Below are 17,503 nucleotides of genomic sequence, written 5' to 3' on the forward strand. Positions count from 1 at the left end.
GTACAACAGGTGTATGTGTTGGTTGCCGATCCAATATTGAGTAGTACTCCATGCCAGGCTGCATGCTACTATGCATGCATATAAATATACCTCAGAGCTTTAAGGTCATAAATGTCAAACAATCCCGCTAATATATACATTCTGTCGAAGCAGTTGTGAAAACAGATAGATACGGAGTATATGTAGCATGATATGAGCTGAAATATTCCATGTAGTCTATAGTAACTATGCATCTATCCTTGGTGGCAGGTTTTGTGGCTGCCCGTGGCGCACCCTCCCTGTCCTTATCAGATCATGAAAGAGCAACTATAAGAAATAGCATATACTATGATTGATATAAGAAGGCTCTCCTAAATTGCCTGCGTTGATATAGTTACTATATACATCTAAAGAGTTACGTATTCGCCTAGTACTCTTGGAGTACTCTTGGAGTTATTAGGCATTCATGACTCGTGAGTAGATATAGTAATTTGCAAAGGTATTCCTAGCCCTCTGCAGAGTAGACATGGCTGGCCACCTTAACGTTACTACTCTGTATACTGTGTGAACCCGCCGGGCAGAATTGACTAAATGATGCTACCTACTTACATGATAGACTTGTCTCTATAGAGTGGTTGAGTCCCTGTATCCACGAGTATCACATCAAGGCCTCAAGATGCACATTGAAAGAGGGAAGAGAGAGGCAGGGTGGTCGTCCTTCAGACAAATGGCCCTAGGGACAACAAGACCATGCCTTAAAGAACCCGCTGTTTAACAACCTTCAGAAGAACAAGAAAAGGCAATTGGGGCAGCCTGAGGGTCGGAACAGCTGTCTTCCCCATAATGAGGGCTGTCGTCAGCAGTTGTGATGCAGCATCGACATGAAGAGATGTACTGAGATGCACGAATGAATGAATCCTTGCCGAAAGAGAGTACTACATGATGGAGGCAACAAAAAAGCAGGTTTTCCTAAGACCAAAACCCAAGACAAGTTGCTGGTCGGCGGTAAGGGAAAGAATTGATGGGCTTCTGGAGGTTGGAAGGGAGGGCTGGCGGGCGCCCTTGACGTGTTTGGTGTAGGAAATTATTGGTGCGCTGGTCCGGAAAACTTATCCTACCGGCACGACCAGCTATCACTGGCTCCGTTCTGCCTTGACAGGTTCCTCCCAAGCAGGCGGACTGATCTCCGGGTTCAGTCTCGAAACTCGCAACTGTCGTCCACTGGCTCACGCCACTTTCGTCTTCCTTCAATGCTTTATCTATTTCATCGTCTTCGCTCGGGATCTTTCCATCTGAGTTGATCCTTGTCATCCTCTACTGACGATTTATCGTGGTCTTTTTTTAAAAACAGATGCCGCATTTTTCAGGAAACACACATTAACACTACTGAGGGAAACTCTCCCCCCCCCCCAAAACCCTCGTGGTACAGGATCTGATCTTCTCCCATCATGCCTTCCGATTGAACCTGTTCCTTTCGACTTTCATCCACTATTCATTCCATCTGATATCTCTATATGATTCGAAGCAAACATAATGACGGAGTAACAATACCGTTCTGGCAAATAATGCTATGATACCCGGGCTTACAGCCATTGTGAAGTATCCTGCCCCCTGTGATCCAGTACAGCAACAGCTTCTGGGGGTAAAGTGAGCCTCGAGGACTGAACAATGTTCTCTAGATTGCGAAGCATCTCTTCAGCTAACGCGAATCTCTTGCTGAAAGCCACTAGAAACCGACACAATTCCACAAACGCATCCTTTGAATCGTCCTCGTTCAAGGCACTCAGAAAGACAAGGAGACTACTATTGGTGGGCTCGAGTATCTGCCTGGGTATTTGTCGCAATCCATAGGCTTCATGGTACGAGCGGAGACAATGGACAACTTGCTTCGCCGATCGAAGCTGATTTGACCGGGCTTGTTCAAATTCCGATGGATGGGACGTGGGCCCAAAATGTTGATGCTCCAAGAAATATTGGAATAGTACCATGATCGTATGGTGGTATCCGATACTAAATGGCAGTTAGAGTTGGTGTAAACATCTGCTCTGTGAAGCCCATGTTCTTACTACAGGTATAAGATCTGTGGCGGTTTCTCATCGTCGGCCTCAAAGTCCTTCGGAAGGCTGTCAAGCCATCGCTGCAAGCGAACGCATTTCTTATTGGCTGCTATCCACAATTCGCCAATTGCCATGTCGAGCCCTTTGTCAAACAGCAGATCCGGTATGTCCGCGACAATCTCGGTCAAATCGATCATTTTGGTCATGACAAATCGTAGATATGCCGGTTGTTTAACGGGGCCAACCTGATTGAAGCGAGGATACGGTGTCCACATAACACCATCATCGAGCGCAGTTATAGTATATGGTTTATGTTTCGGTGGCTTCAACTCTGCGACCTTGCGACTATGCAATGACGTTTGCCTGCAGATTCAGCCGGTTAGCTTGGCCGGTTTACGTCGGGGATACCGTCATACGCATTCAAAATAAAGAGACCCCAAGCAGTGATTGCACAAGCATGCTGCAGTCGGAGAGACATTTTCTCCCACTGGCGGTGTCCCATCCTTGGTGACGTGAACATGCCAAAATCTTGTGCGAGCTGTACAGCTTGCCTGAGCATAAGCCAGCTCAAGTCGTCTTTACCTTGGAATTTCAGGCTTCAACTAGTCAGCTGCTAGGATCGGTTATGTAAAGTAGGGAGGGGGTCTCTTCGCAAGCCATACAAACGACTCATTAGGGCCACAGCTTGAATATTGGCCAGAGAAACGTGGCCTTCCTCCGCGTTCCACAATCGCTCTGCTTCCGCATAAAAATGCTGCCCCCGTGACGTCTCATCTTCAGGGACAGCAAAAACTTCTGGAAAGTCGGAATAGATCTTGTCGTGGTCAGACATAGCGAATTGAAAGGAGGATGGGAGCAACACACACTTGCCACCGCTAATATGCTATTAACAAGCAGCGAGGTGCAGCAATCTGGATTGGTTTCTTTGGTAGCCACATGCTTTAGGAACAGCTCTTGATCCACGACCTGCAATAACGGATGATCCCAAGTGAAGTATAGCGATATTAGGTGCGAAACAATATGGTCATCATTAGTAACTACTGTCCAAGGCCTGGAAGATACCTGAAACAAGGGACTATCACAGAGCTTCTCCACCGTTATCCGCAAGTGGGCATCGACAACTGGGCGCTCGTGCTGCGATGGAATATCTTCCGCAGGTCCAACGCTTTTGGAGTGCTCTGAACTTGCGTCACTGAAATCAGTGGCGGGAGCGTCGATAACAGTGACGAGGTCGTTCAATTGAGCATTGCCACGGATCTTTTCCAACATCTGTCTGGCTTTCTCTTCATCTGAGGATCGAAGCGTTTCGAGAAGCGAGTATAGCAGGCCTCGGTAGTACTCTAGCTCTCCTTGGGTGCGCCTAGCAGCGACCTTTCGCCTCAGGTCGAGTGTCTCATCGAATATGCATCCCCCGGTGTTGAGGCATGCTTTACAAGGTGGCGGGCGTCCGCTGCACTGTGATGCTTCTTCATTAGCAGAAGAGCGAAATAGGTGAATGGGCAGATGGAGGGCAAGCATGCAGAGTACTTGTCGGGAGAAAGGCCCTGAATTGCCAGATATGATTCAGTGAGACACGCACGCAGACAGTGTCTCCCTCCCTCCCTATGTTTCCCCACTGCCTGTAGGCAGAACTGAGAGTCCAGGTATTACCTTTCGCTTTGCCTGCTTGCATGGCAAACATGCTGTCGAGTTCTTCCTTGACTTGGCCAATGTGGTTGATCCAGTTGCAACGGGGCCTCGGGGCCCTGGGGCCAGGGAGGGAAGATGTTTGCCTTGGTTTTCGGTGTTCATTTCAGGCGACAATGTTCCCCCTCGACGAAGGAAAGGTAGCTATGAGATGATCGAGAGATGCTATCGCATCGCTGGTTAGTGATCAAGGCTGCTCTTGGGTCAGTCGGATCGTACGACATGGAAATCGAAATAAGACGTACGGCGATACTTTTTGCAGTCTGAACCTAATGGTCTTGGTGGGAAGGACCGCGAAGAAACGGATGTCGGCTCAGGAACACGGGCGAAAATGTTAACCACCTCACCCTATCTGAAAATTTCGGTATGGCGCCTGAGCTTGGTGGTTCAACTCTCATGAAAAGAACAATCTATTTCGGGAATCCTATCAATACGCATATTTCGTCAAACACGGATGCCAGCCTTTTAACGGTCGGTGGTCGTTGCTGATGACTTGTGCCGCGGTGACAACTGGGGTTGGGGAGACGATTTCAACCCCAGAGGTGACGAAATGGTTCAACAAATCGAGAATATCATGATACACGTGATAATAGACTTCCTCTATACGAGAGCCTGGGAATGGGAAGGGGCAGGGCTGGCAGAAGCAGAAAGACTTACCAGATAATAACTGCCCGGAACCATGACTAACGACCACCACATTTAAGCCAAAGCGCTTGCCTGGTATGAAAGACCCCTCAGCGGGAAGCAAACAAGCATCGATACCGGTTATTCCTGGGGCGAATCCCGATCCCTAACAAGGGGCCATGCTTAAAAAGGACCCCTAATACTACAAGTGGACAGCTCTCCTGATTATTTCCCCAACGTTCCTCGATGGGCAGAGGTCTGGCAGCAGCGCGAGGCGCATCGGAGCGATCTTGTCGTGGTATTGATTACGGCCCTATACCGTTCATTCCGGTCCGATCTACAAGTAATGACACCATGTTCGCATCCCTACGCGAATGACAAGTGTCAATGTCTTATGGCCTTATAGGTGAGGAAGCTTGGGTGTCACTAGCCCAGACGCATGCTAGCCAGGAAGCCTGGAATGTCGGTTTAGGAAGAGATAACACTTAACTTGGAAGGTGACAGGTATGCACGGGGTCCCTCGAACTGCAATTGGTCTACACAGTACCCTCAGGCCGTCAAATAAGCGTGCCACAAGGTAGGCCAGGAAGGCTCGCGCCCATCTTGCTGCCTCCCGTCGGGTCGTTCCAGTGCACTGTTTACTAGGATAAGGGATCCAGGACTCGAATGCATACAATACATGACATAAGTTAAACTCTACCTGCGGGTACCATCCGTGCCTAGCGATCTTACAGGCCGGGTCAAACAGCCATCGGGCCAGCGAACCGCAAAACAAAGTAAGGGAGAGTTTTGGGCAAAGCACACCAGACGGAGGGGGTAAAAATCAAAAAAAGAGAGGCGGGCAATATAGCAGGCAGGTGCTTCAGCCGACACCCGATATGCAGCAAATACAATAGGTGGAAAAGTTCACCGACCCGCAACACAATGAAATAGCACCAGCTAGAGGACTCCAGATCCTAGACTGGTCGAGGTCAAGGTCCACCATAAATCAGGTCGCCGGTCCACTCCTCAAATAACGAATAGCTACTGAACCAGACAGCTTATTACATCAGCCCAGCCGGCTCGCCTGTCAGAATGGGGGGCTCGCATCCTCTCACTGCATCCTTACTACGCGGCGAATGATGCTCTGTTCTAGCCTGCCATGGCATGGCCCCGCAGCAATTTTCTTGACTGATCCTAGTTAGCAGCTCGATGCTGGCGCCGGCTTATGTAGCTTGCTCGAACCAATGTGGTTTATGCGGTGCAAAGTTCCTTGGGCGTGACGCCTCGTAGCAAATACGGCTGAGCGGGTATAAGATGGCGATTTGGGACTGGCTCTACTGACCCGAGAACAGAGCCTTCTTGCAGTGGGACTGTGACCAAAGACTAGAGCTCTCGTGTTATAAGCTTAAATCGAGCGCCAGAGATCCATATTCTCTAGACAGAGTATGACATCCACACGGGCGCATTTCTATGCACCAAGTGGTTATCCTCCTTACAGCATAGGGACGGGAGGGGCGCGAGCTGGCTGAAAACCCCATCTCCACATAGCATCTGCGGCGAAGGTCGCGCCTGTCGATCATTAATAGTCCAGAGTTACATTGGGCCGGTCATCTGTTGCTGTAGGATCCTAGAGGCAAGTGTGCATACGCGGCTTGGGATACTCTCAGAGGGTCGCGATGAATGGGTCGGATCACCTGACAGCCCGCAGCACGACGGATTCGCGCAGAAACGGCCTTTTACATCACTGTGACATGAACCTCCTCCAATATTCGCCCTGTTACGAGGGGAACCACGCTTTCACTTAACAATTTGTTGGTGTCAACCGATGCTGGTCTTCCTTTCCTATATCGCCACCAATCACGATGACGCGACCAAGGCCTGGTTTTACATACCAGCAGCACGCGAGCTCCCCAGCATTTCAAATCCCTCGAACTCTGGGGCAACTCCTTTTCGGCCGGAGTCTGCCAGGGGGTGAACGTTAGTAAGGTCCAATCGCTTGGCATGATATATCTCGCTGCACCGAAAAGCATCGATCCAATCATCACAACTTAACCTTACCTCCGCGGTCTGAGCGCCAATCAAACATGCAGACTCGGCTCCGCCCCATCGTAGGCCATCTGGCCCTACAGACAGCTTGCCTAGACGTATGGCAAGAATAGTTCGATCTTCTCAACAATAGCCCCCCTCCCCTCTTCCTGCAACCTCACCGTTGAAGATACTGACGGACAGCCTGACGACCCGACAATAACATTCTTCTATTCGGGCACCACCCGGAAAGGAAACCCAAGTGCTGGGCATCCATGGTTATACAAGTAGCCGTGGTACAAAGTGCTTTCCCATTACAGTTTTCTCTTCATTTCTTGGACTGTCCATGTGGCTCAAATAAACCCCGAGGCTTTTCTTTATCCTTGCGTGCGGTGTCTGCAGGAGTTGGCTAATAAAGTTCTAGACAAGCATCCGAGTCACACTACTAATGATCTGTTGTCTCCAATCAAGAAGGCTGTAACATGCATCCACGGCATTCCAGTCTTTCTGGGTGCTTCTAGCCTTCTTAGCTCTACCGAAGGTTGATGCGTGTTCTGGATAGCCAAGGATAACTAGTAGATTGTGCTTTTTATTTGCGCCAGATGCTCTAACTCGAAAGGTATGTGCGTCTGGACTTCTGTGGAATGCAACCAACACTTCTGGCTGGGCGTAGGTGTGGAGGTCGATGGGATCGAATCACTCTGCAAAAACTGTTTCACCTTCACGTAAATAGGGGACTATTCGGCTCGCAATGAAAGTCCCACGGGCTCTAAGCACTAATAACTAAATACCGTGTCCGCTTTCGATGAAAGAGACCATCATACTCTGAGACTCAAATTGGCTGGAAAGCCAGAATGAAGCTTACAAGCATGCTTCTAGTCGACCAGGAATGCTAACCAGTTAACAAGCTCTTAATCAATACCTACCTAGGCCACAAAGACCTTTCAATTAAGCGAAAGTAGTATCCTTCCCAAGATATTGCCTAATCAAGGCGAACATGACTCCTTTCACCCTCCGCTTCCGGAGTGATAAGCCGCCGTCTATCTAATCAGAAGACGACACCGCCTTCGGTTAGCATCGGTACGAGGGGCTCAACGCATCAAGCCGATCGATATGCATACGATGGAGTCCGCTGTCAGATATAGAAATATATCGAATCTGTTACCAAATTGACGCGACAAAGAGACGGCCATCAGCCTATCACCGTATGTCCTGTTAGTTCGCGCCCTGTCAAGAACAACGGCGGGACGTTGCATATCGCGTGGAGGCTCGGATATCGATGGCAAAAAAGGAGTCGTCCCATAGAATCAAGGCACCCGAACCGGCAAGTCACTGTAAAAACTTTTTTTTCTTGGTTTATCCTTTCCCCTCCGCGGGGTTTGTCTGGGTGCTCCTTAAATTCAGTAGATAGAATCGTCGGTCCCTCCTCGTCTGTAGAAAAAGAAAAAATTTGCCATCTCAATTGCTTTCTTACCACTCGCTTTGCCACCAAACAATCTCTGCATCTCTGCAATTAGTTGGTTTTCTTTCCGCTCGGGTTACGGAACCGAAAGTCGACGCATAAGGTACTTCGAACGGATCGCCAGGGTCAGTCAACTCATTCTGTGACTCATAAAGCCTGTTTCGTCGCGGGATTCACTTGCGCCCAATCAATCTTTTCCAATTCCGCATATCTTATTTAATACCTTTTCTTTTTTTCCTTGATCACTTTCCTCGCAAATCATACATCAATCGCAATAATGGGTTCTGTTGCGCCTTCTCCCGCGGAGCTCGACGCCTCCGTCGTCAAGGTCACTCGCTCGACCAACCTTCGCGATGTGCCTCTTCCTGGCTCTCCCGAGGAATTGAGCCACTCCCACTGCACCGACCACATGGTCACTGCTCGTTGGACTGTCGCCAATGGCTGGGAGACTCCTGAAGTTCGGCCATTCGAGAACCTGAGCATCCCTCCCACGGCCTCGTGTCTGCACTATGCCACCGAATGTTTCGAGGGTATGAAGGTGTACCGGGGATTCGATGGCAAGCTGCGTCTGTTCCGGCCCGACTGCAATGGCCAGCGTCTGATGAACAGCGCCAAGCGCACCTCTTTGCCCTCGTTCCGGTATGAGGAAATCAAGCGTCTCATTGCCAAGTTGATGCAGATCGATGGACCTCGTAAGTTTGAACCTGAACCCGATTGCCGGGTGTGACTTCCGAGATCACGATAAACTGACATACCCTCGTCTTTTGTAGGTTGGCTACCCAAGGATCAACCTGGTCGATTCCTCTACCTCCGTCCCGCGTTGATTGGCAGCGGCCCACACCTCGGCGTCCAGACACCCAAGGAAGCCCTTCTCTTCATCATTGCCGTGCCGTGGCCTGACCCCTCGAAGAAGCAGTCCGAGCAGCCTGGTGTTCCTCATGGATTGAAGCTTTACGCTTCTCAGCCTGATAGCATTCGTGCTTGGCCTGGTGGTTTCGGATACGCGAAGCTCGGCGCCAACTATGGTCCGTCGTTGTTGGCGCATGGCAAGGCGCAGGAGCTTGGGTTCGATCAGGTGCTGTGGCTGTTCGGTGAGGATCGTCAGGTTACGGAGGCGGGTGCTAGTAACTTCTTCATCGTGTGGGAGAACAAGGAGACGAAGAAGCTGGAGCTGGTGACTCCTTCGTTGGAGAGTCAGCTTATCCTTCCCGGTGTGACTCGTCGTAGTGTGCTGGAGTTGGCTAGGGAGCGTCTGACTCAGTCGGTGGGCAAGCTGGCTCCTGTTGACGTCGTCGAAAAGCACTTCACTATCGGTGATGTCGAGGAGGCTTGGAAGGAGGGCAGGATCGTGGAGTCGTTTGTCTGTGGTACTGCTGTGGGTTTTCCCTCTTTTTACTTCACACCGTGTGTATGGTGACTAACTATGACATTCAGTACTTCGTCACTCCTATCAAGCTCATCCGCAGCGGAGATGTAGATATGAACATGCAGGAGGCTGGTGCTGAACGTGCCGGATATGCTGCTCAGATCAAGTCCTGGCTCGAGGCCATCATGTTCGGCATGAAGGGCGAGGCGACCCATGAGTGGGGATACGTCATTGATGGTGAAGTTGAACAATAAGCGTTGGCAGCGATGATGATCATGATGATGACGATGTTTTGTTTAGGGAGGGAAAAGGAAAAAGAGCCCGCTGGGAGGACTCATGCAGGGTAGGAGATGTTGGGTGTGGGGCAGCAGGAAGGGATTAGAGCTACTGTATATATTTAACTTATTTTGTCAGGTACCTTTTTAGAGTGGAATGATAGACTCATGTGACATGCCACGCTTGGTTGGATGGATGCTCCCATACTATTCTGCAGTTAAACCCGACAGAAAGTGCTGCCATGGATTCATAAACAGGATACTACTATTGAAGAGGTGTAGCATACTTGCTTTTATTAAGTTTTTCACTATCATGCACTATTGTAAGCCCATATGAGCTTATTGGATTGATCAGTGGAGACTACACATTTTATACCGTACAGATAGTTTAGAGTCAGGCAGGTTATTTATGCAAGTTCTTATTAGTAGCTATAACCTCAACGAAGTGCAGCGACATTTCGAGCATACTACGTAATAGATATAGTTGGCTTTTTAAAGATTGCCTTCTTTTGGTTATCCAATAAATTACTGTTACTAGGATATATACATTTCAAACAATCCTTCGACTCTGTAGTACTTTTCTCAACTTCAAGTTTCTCAGCTCAAGCTTCAATTTCACTAGTACTACACTCTTGTTCATCATCCTAGAGTATAACCCAACCATCATCCGACAATGCGTCTTTTCACTCCAATTACCCTCCTTCTCGCTACTACTATTGCTCCAGCCATGGCTGCTGCAGTGAATGTCGACTATGATCCAAGCCGCATTTGCAACGCTGATGAAGTACGTATCTATCGTGTTCCGATCAGATTTACTTCTTGGTTATACCTCCTGTTGGAAAATTCAGACTACTTACACCAGTACCAATACATTAGAAATGCCGTTATACTACCGACTACCCGATGGACGACTTCAAACCACCTGCCAGGGAATGCACATGTCCTACAGGGGTAAGTAAGCGGATGAGAAATAAGCATGCAGTGATTGTCTGAAACTGACTGCTGCTATCCTAGTCTGAGTGCACTTTTGAGAAGGATGATATATGGAATAGCGCCGTAAGTAAATCTCAGGATTCATACGTTACTACTACTACTACTACTACTACTACTACTACTAGGACGATTATACTAACATCTATCTCCAGATACACATATACTCATGCCAGTAGAACCTTCCACCCCCTAAGTCGGCCATCTTAGGATAGGTCTACATCACATTAACATGAACTTCGTCTCCAATAACAAATAACTATTCGGTGATTGGTGTGCCGGGATGGGATGTCGGAAGTATTTTGTTCAGTGTGTATTCTTGGGTGCAAGTTCTATCTATATACTAACTAGTACCTCGGCCATTATGATGTACCGATAGGGGCTAAAATAGGAAATACTACTAAAATAGCTCATGGCTACGAGGCGAGATTAGGTTTCGAAACCTTGTGTGTGGTATTGGTTTGAAGTTGTTGCTAAATCTATAGAGGATACTACTACTACTAGTAACGATAGTATATTCCAGTCCGCTCTAGCTACCAGATAGTATACTATTCACCCAGCAGTTGCTACTAAGTCTACAGATCTGCAGTGCCATCCCGGATGACTGCTAGTCTGCTCATGATAAGTATAGGTATTAGTTGTAAAGATATACGCCCTGAGAAGTGATTCTATATATATATATATATATATATATATATATATATTTTCGTATAGCTGATGGGTGCCTCCTCAAGCCTCTCCCATATCTACACGATCCTGTGTGGAATCGTCTCCTAAATCTACCACCACCATCGGAGCATACTCTCCTAGCTCGTCGTCTTCATCATCATCGTGCATGTCAAGCTCCACCTGCTCACCATCCTCCAGTTGAACCATACCCCGCCGAACAAAGACCTCACGGTTCAGCTCCCAGTCATATTCCTCCTTAACCCAAGCCTCGAGCTTGTCAAACTCAGCCTTCACCACTGACTCCGTACCATCAACGATCTCATAAAGCGACCGTCTAAACTTCACAAGTAGTCTTCGCAAGAACTCACCACCTTCCTCACCATCAAGGTCAAACAGCCCCCCTTCGACATCATCACACCTCTTGAGCTGCAGTAAAAGCAACCTCAACACCCCAGCCACCAGGGTCTCTCTATCCCGTATAGCCGCCCGACACGTCAGAATCAACTCCAACAGCCTCTTCCACTGCTGAAGACAAGAGTAATTCATGAGCGTCAAGATCATCAAGAACGCAAACTGCAATTCCCCTAGCACCTGATCCTCCCCAGCCCTCTCATCACCCTCAGAAACCCTGTGTATCAAATCCCCCAACGCCCACGAGCGATCCTGCGCAGCCTCCGTCCTCTCACGCCCAATAGCCCCCTCCCGCCACGTCCTCTTCAAATCAACTGGCAGAAACCCGAACTGACTCTCCTTCTCTCCCGTAACCTTCTCCAATTCCTCCGTCGCCTCCGCCGAATCCATCAGCCCAGGTATAACATCCGTATCCCTCTGCGCCGAGCTAGCAGACGTAACCATCCACCGCGGCCGACCATCCACATCCAAAGCCGGATCGCCCACAACGCGCGTCAAAAGCTGCAGCGTCAATTTGTCTGTCAATTCCTTCCAAGTCTGTCTTCCTTCTTTCTCGTCCTCTTCATCGACTTCAAGCTGTACTGGATGTCCAGCATTCTGTTGTGCCAAAGCCGCCGGTGACACTCGACTGCGGTACCGGAATAATCCTCCTCTTTGCCATATAGCTCCCAGATTCGCTTTATGACGCATTGCTTCTTGCTTGTCCGCGTCGCTGTCGATGGTTAACGGGGCTAGGGTCTCGGTGTCGGTGTTCCATTTCCAGACGATTATGTCGGCGCCGGGGTGTGAGGGGGTGGTGAGCGCGACGCTGCCGGCTTGGGCTTCGCTGAGTTTGGTTATGTCACCGACGTAGAACCAGCCGCCACTTCGGAGGGATAGACTCTCTGTTGTTCCGGTATAGAGGAAGTGCCATCCTGAGGGGAGGTCGCGGATTCCGTGGAAGCTGGGGGTCGAGGTGAAGGTTATGAGGTCGATGCCGACAAAGGTCTTTGGTGGGAGGTGGGGGACGAGAATTGTAGGGGAGGGTGCAAGTGTGGATGTCATGTCTGCGTTATGAGTACCTCCCAAGTGTGAGTTGGGTTTCTTAATGGTGGGATAGCTGTGCTTGGTCGTGTCGCATGTAAAAAGATCGGATCGCAAAGCTGACGTCAAATCAGATTGAGGCCGGATGGGGTAATGGCTGTTTATGTTGGTGTATCTCAGAGTACGGCAGAGGGAGTAGTTAATGCATGGAAGACGCTTGATGAGTCCAGAATCGACGTGTAAGAAATTGTGGTAGGGACAGGAAGGTGGAGGGGAGCTCTGGGTAGATCAATAAAATGTGCTTATCTTAGCTTGATTGCGGGATAAGGAGCCCGGCTACGGAAGATCAAAACCCAATGCCTGCCAGACCTGAAGACTTACATTCACCAAGCGCAAGAAATATCGAGGTGCAAGAAATAGCCAGTCAAGTTGCAGGATTCTATATGCATGTTCTATGTACTGTGATTCTCTACACGTAGAAGTTACAGTCAAGGACCACATCAGTTCTAGGTTCAGTTATATTGACTATAGCAACCGCCACACAGACAGCAGACTACCTAAATCCAGAACCGAAAGACACACTTTTGGGTATGTAATAAATTGAAGACCAGGCGATAAAGGCCGTTCTTCGCGTTTATTCCATCCACATACGGCAAGCAAGGCCAAGTCCGCTCCGATCCAACCATGCGGAGAAGCTCCGCACAACTTGGAAGAGATGAACCCGCACATGCTTACAAACGACGACCACGGCGACCACCCTTGCGACGAGTAGAGTCGGAGGGAGTGGGGGTGACGTCCTCGATACGGCCGATTCTCATGCCGGAACGGGCAAGAGCACGGAGGGCGGACTGAGCACCGGGACCGGGGGTCTTGGTGCCGTTACCTATATCCAGTATTAGTGATTGTTCTCGTGGAGTTGATGCTTTCATAGCGCTCGTTCACATACCACCAGTGGCACGGATCTTGATGTGGAGGGCGTTGATGCCAAGCTCCTTGCAGCGAGCAGCAACATCCTGAGCAGCCAACATGGCAGCGTAGGGGGAAGACTCGTCACGGTCAGCCTTGACCTTCATACCACCGGTGACACGGCAGATGGTTTCGCGACCACTGTTATCCCAATCAGTTAGCCATCTGTGTCCCGCCAAACAGCGTTTTGCGACAATTCACGATATCCGACTCCGAGTCCATTGCGGGGCGCGAAATGTTCACCGGAGAACGGAATTTCGTGCAGTCGATAATCGGATTTTTCAAGATTTGACGAACCTCAGATCGGTGACGTGGACGAAGGTGTCGTTGAAGGAGGCAAAGATACGGGCAACACCGAAAACGAGCTTGCCTGCAAATCATCTCAAATTAGACATGGTCTCGATCGCAAATTTGTAGAACGTGCACTGGGTTGTACATACCATCTCCGGCCAAAGGACCGAGAGAGACGTTCTCCTTGGCAGCACCGGCGGTCTTCTTGGGAGCCATTTTGTCGACTTGCTGGGGTAGTGGGATGGAATATGGAAGGGAAGGAAAAAGAGAAGTTCGATAGGCCTCAAATGGCTTGGATACAGAAAATGACTGGTGTGTGCCCTACCCACGGCGGCTCACATTCTGATTGGCTGAAAGTTGATCAAGGGCGGTGGGCAAGCGAGTGTTGTAGCCTGAGGCCGCGGAACCGCGGTGAATCAACTCGATGACTCTTTCTGTGACAGGCGTTGTAACGCCGGATGGGCAGTCGGCCCGGTTTGGTGCTCCCACCAGCACTATTTAAAATTTCTGCTGCAACCTCCCGAGCTATAACTTTCTTCTTTCTCCTCATATCCAATCAGGCAGACAGTCGGACTCCGTGGCTTTGTCTGCTGGCTTGTTTATTGGCTCAATTGAGCGTGTCGCGCAGCCTAGTTTCTCACAACAAACAAGACTGAACGAGGACTAATCCAACCAGCAAACATGGGCTTCACCAAGGAATCAGCCACGATCGGCATCATTGGCATGGGAGACATGGGCAAGATGTACGCCCAGCGTCTGAGCGCTGCCGGATGGAGGTAATATTTAAACAAGTGTCCTTCCCAGTCAGTTGTTTCCGATTATGACCCTGGTGGTGTGTGTTATTGTAATAGGTGAGCATCCCCCTCTGTTCTTATCTCTCTCGCTTTCCCCTTGCTTCCTCTCCCCCTCTTTGGATGATGACTTGAGTGCATTTGGCTCGAGTATGGCCTGGAGGTAAGCTTTCCTACCTTGGTAGGTTTGCGACTCCGCCAGACCGTCAATGATGTAACATCTCAGCTACCTATATTTCTTTGTCTGAAACCCAAAGCTATCAACATTTATGATGATTGATTCACACACTTGCGCATTATGGGCTTGTGCTAACCATTCTGCCAAACTAGGTTCTCGCGTTGTATATCTTTAGAAGAAAAAAAGCATCAAGCCGGACTGAATTAGCTATACTAACTATTTACTCTTCTTTATCTATCAAGGATTAATGCATGTGACAAACCCGACTCGTATGAGCGTCTTATAAAAGAATTCGAATCCACAGTACGTCCATGATACTTCGCAGCTCGCGCTGTCCAGACATAAACTCATCCTTCATAAAACCAAAAAGCAAAATGTCACTATCTTTCCCAATGGCCACCTGGTTTCCAGAATAAGCGATTACATTATTTACAGTGTAGAGGCCGGTGTCATCGACAAGGTAGTGGAAATGTATGGCCCGTGTATGTATTTCAAGTTGCAAAGGCTTGCTTGCTTGCTGCGCCCTTATATTTGCATCATGAGTTTTGAAATGTGCCTGTCTGACTTGTGGAAAATCACATAAAAAGCTACCAAGGTCGGTGCAATCGTCGGTGGTCAAACGTCCTGCAAAGCCCCTGAGCTCGCGGCTTTCGACAAACACCTTCCCAAGGACGTAGAGATCGTATCATGCCATTCGCTACATGGCCCTCAAGTCAACCCCAAGGGTCAACCTCTGGTACGCTGCTGCCTGCCTGCCTGCTTGCCTGCTTGCCTGCCTGTTTTGCTTGAAGCATATCATATGCCCTCAGACCCAAGATCGCACAGGACAAAGTATGATAACATAACGCCCGTTTGCGTTTTTGTGTCTAGGTCTTGATCCAGCACCGTGCCTCCGATGAAAGCCTCAACTTCGTCAAGGAAGTCCTGTCATGCTTCGAATCCAAATTCGTTTTCCTCTCCGGAGAGATGCATGATCGCATCACGGCAGATACCCAGGCCGTCACCCATGCGGCCTTCCTGAGCATGGGAACAGCATGGCAGGCCAACCAGCAATTCCCCTGGGAGATTAACCGTTGGGTGGGAGGTATCGAGAACGTAAAGATCAACATCACCCTACGTATCTACTCCAACAAGTGGCACGTGTACGCCGGTCTTGCCATCTTGAACCCAGCGGCGAAGAAGCAGATCCGGCAGTATGCAGAGTCCGTGACGGATCTGTACAAGCTCATGATTGAGGGCCGCCGAGACGAACTCAAACGCCGTGTCAGAGCTGCAGGGGAGGCCGTTTTCAAAGCGGGTACCAACGGCCAGGATCTGCTGTTGAAGGACGAAGTCCTCGACCGTTTCTCCCTGTCAAACCGGGAACGTGAGCAGGCTCCTCCAAACAGCCATCTCAGTCTGCTTGCCATCGTTGATTGTTGGTCCAAACTTGGAATTGTCCCCTACGATCATATGATCTGTTCCACGCCTGTGAGTTGTTTTGTCCCTTGCTTTCCATGGCGTTCCTGCCTTCGTTTTTTCCTTCTCCGCGCAATTTATGCGATGTAACGTTGCTTTAAAGTCAAAGTCTAATCATCGCGCGCGCGTGTGCGTGCAATCTATATAGCTTTTCCGTCTCTGGCTGGGCGTCACGGAATACCTCTTCCGCAATCCCGAACTCCTCGAGGCGGCCCTCGACACTGCAGTCGACGATAAGACGTTCCGTTCGGATGACCTGGAATTTACCTTTGCAGCTCGCGTGAGTATTATCCCTGTTTTGCTTCAAGAAAGACCCTGGCCGCGTTTGTGCGGTTTTATTCCAGTCCAATAGATATGGATGGGAACCCAACCCCTCCTCCAATGCACATTTAATCCGATTTGTACAACAACAGTACCACTGACGTCATTCACTATAACTCGTGCAGGCATGGTCGGACTGCGTATCGTTCGGTGATTTCGAATCCTACCGCGACCGGTTCGAGCGGATCCAGCAGTACTTTGCTCCCCGATTCCCCGAAGCCGTCAAGCTGGGCAACGAAATGATGAAGACCATTCTGGAGAAGACTGCAACGGGCCAAGCCTAGTATAGGAGAAGACACACCGAAAGAGATGAAAATCGAGTAATGCCAATGGCTCCTCACTAAGTCTAAAAGCCCAATCACAAGAAGAAGCCGGCTAGGGAAAGTCGGGTAGCGCGTCTAGAATAGGTGGATGTCTCTGCGCCAGTCCGGCAGGATCGGGGAGGGGGGCAATCCATAATAATCATACTCACCATAATAATATACTAATGATATTAATAATAATGTGTAATAGGCAGCAACTGGCTCGCTCGTTGGATAACGACGACGACTGGTAACAACAGTGGAACTTTGGTAGACGACGTACGGGGATTATCCCTTGAACTAATCGCAATCGGGCAGATAAGGGTAACCCTTGGATTGTTGTTGACAGGGTCTCCTTTACGAGGTCGAAGGAGAGTCATGGAAAGTCATGGATCTTTCTTTCTTGATGTCAGGCAAGAATGACTATTATTGTTTCCCCCCTTAACTATCGTTGTTCTGTGTGGTTGGAGCAGCTCTTGGTATGCTGAACGGGCATGTATGTATGTAGTATGTTTTTGTTCACGCGCGCGGAGGCTCAGGTCGCTCGCACTGTTTTGCGCACGGAATATTCCACCGTATCGCTATGGGCTGGGCTTTATCCATTTAGGGCAATTCGCATACGTTTCATGGGTCCCGCTGTGGCAGTC

The 17,503-nt window shown here is 49.4% G+C and overlaps 6 protein-coding genes across 6 annotated transcripts; 3 read left to right on the plus strand and 3 right to left on the minus strand.

Annotated features, from left to right (window-relative positions):
- Nucleotides 1-1,355: 1,355 nt before the first annotated feature.
- On the minus strand, nt 1,356-3,717 carry BO88DRAFT_377678 (putative C6 transcription factor; the record flags this gene model as incomplete). The annotated part of the gene is made up of 6 exons (XM_025704413.1): nt 1,356-1,989; nt 2,046-2,399; nt 2,453-2,632; nt 2,699-2,850; nt 2,901-3,562; nt 3,612-3,717. The coding sequence occupies 6 exons, from the start codon at nt 3,715-3,717 to the stop codon at nt 1,563-1,565; spliced, it is 1,881 nt and encodes a 626-aa protein (XP_025568241.1). The 3' UTR covers nt 1,356-1,562.
- Nucleotides 3,718-7,851: 4,134 nt separating this feature from the next.
- On the plus strand, nt 7,852-9,524 carry BO88DRAFT_11739 (branched-chain amino acid aminotransferase, cytosolic). Its single transcript, XM_025701320.1, has 3 exons — nt 7,852-8,507; nt 8,586-9,190; nt 9,250-9,524. Exons 1-3 carry the CDS (start codon nt 8,093-8,095, stop codon nt 9,433-9,435), a joined length of 1,206 nt encoding a protein of 401 aa, XP_025568242.1. The 5' UTR covers nt 7,852-8,092; the 3' UTR covers nt 9,436-9,524.
- Nucleotides 9,525-10,090: 566 nt separating this feature from the next.
- Nucleotides 10,091-10,690, plus strand: BO88DRAFT_400127 (uncharacterized protein). The gene is made up of 4 exons (XM_025705486.1): nt 10,091-10,240; nt 10,333-10,407; nt 10,471-10,512; nt 10,602-10,690. The coding sequence occupies exons 1-4, from the start codon at nt 10,130-10,132 to the stop codon at nt 10,623-10,625; spliced, it is 252 nt and encodes an 83-aa protein (XP_025568243.1). The 5' UTR covers nt 10,091-10,129; the 3' UTR covers nt 10,626-10,690.
- Nucleotides 10,691-11,160: 470 nt separating this feature from the next.
- On the minus strand, nt 11,161-12,822 carry BO88DRAFT_377683 (AAR2 splicing factor family protein). Its single transcript, XM_025704414.1, has one exon. The coding sequence runs from the start codon at nt 12,568-12,570 to the stop codon at nt 11,176-11,178; it is 1,395 nt and encodes a 464-aa protein (XP_025568244.1). The 5' UTR covers nt 12,571-12,822; the 3' UTR covers nt 11,161-11,175.
- Nucleotides 12,823-12,874: 52 nt separating this feature from the next.
- On the minus strand, nt 12,875-14,275 carry BO88DRAFT_354765 (40S ribosomal protein uS11). Its single transcript, XM_025703682.1, has 4 exons — nt 13,956-14,275; nt 13,813-13,885; nt 13,496-13,656; nt 12,875-13,432 (listed from the first exon to the last, which is right to left on the minus strand). Exons 1-4 carry the CDS (start codon nt 14,020-14,022, stop codon nt 13,281-13,283), a joined length of 453 nt encoding a protein of 150 aa, XP_025568245.1. The 5' UTR covers nt 14,023-14,275; the 3' UTR covers nt 12,875-13,280.
- Nucleotides 14,276-14,487: 212 nt separating this feature from the next.
- BO88DRAFT_327826 (prephenate dehydrogenase (NADP(+))) lies at nt 14,488-16,838 on the plus strand (the record flags this gene model as incomplete). The annotated part of the gene is made up of 7 exons (XM_025702525.1): nt 14,488-14,582; nt 15,018-15,078; nt 15,146-15,257; nt 15,363-15,511; nt 15,646-16,245; nt 16,382-16,513; nt 16,680-16,838. The coding sequence occupies 7 exons, from the start codon at nt 14,488-14,490 to the stop codon at nt 16,836-16,838; spliced, it is 1,308 nt and encodes a 435-aa protein (XP_025568246.1).
- Nucleotides 16,839-17,503: the final 665 nt, after the last annotated feature.

This window comes from Aspergillus vadensis (genome assembly GCF_003184925.1).
Source record: "Aspergillus vadensis CBS 113365 unplaced genomic scaffold BO88scaffold_1, whole genome shotgun sequence".
Lineage (NCBI taxonomy): Eukaryota > Fungi > Ascomycota > Eurotiomycetes > Eurotiales > Aspergillaceae > Aspergillus > Aspergillus vadensis.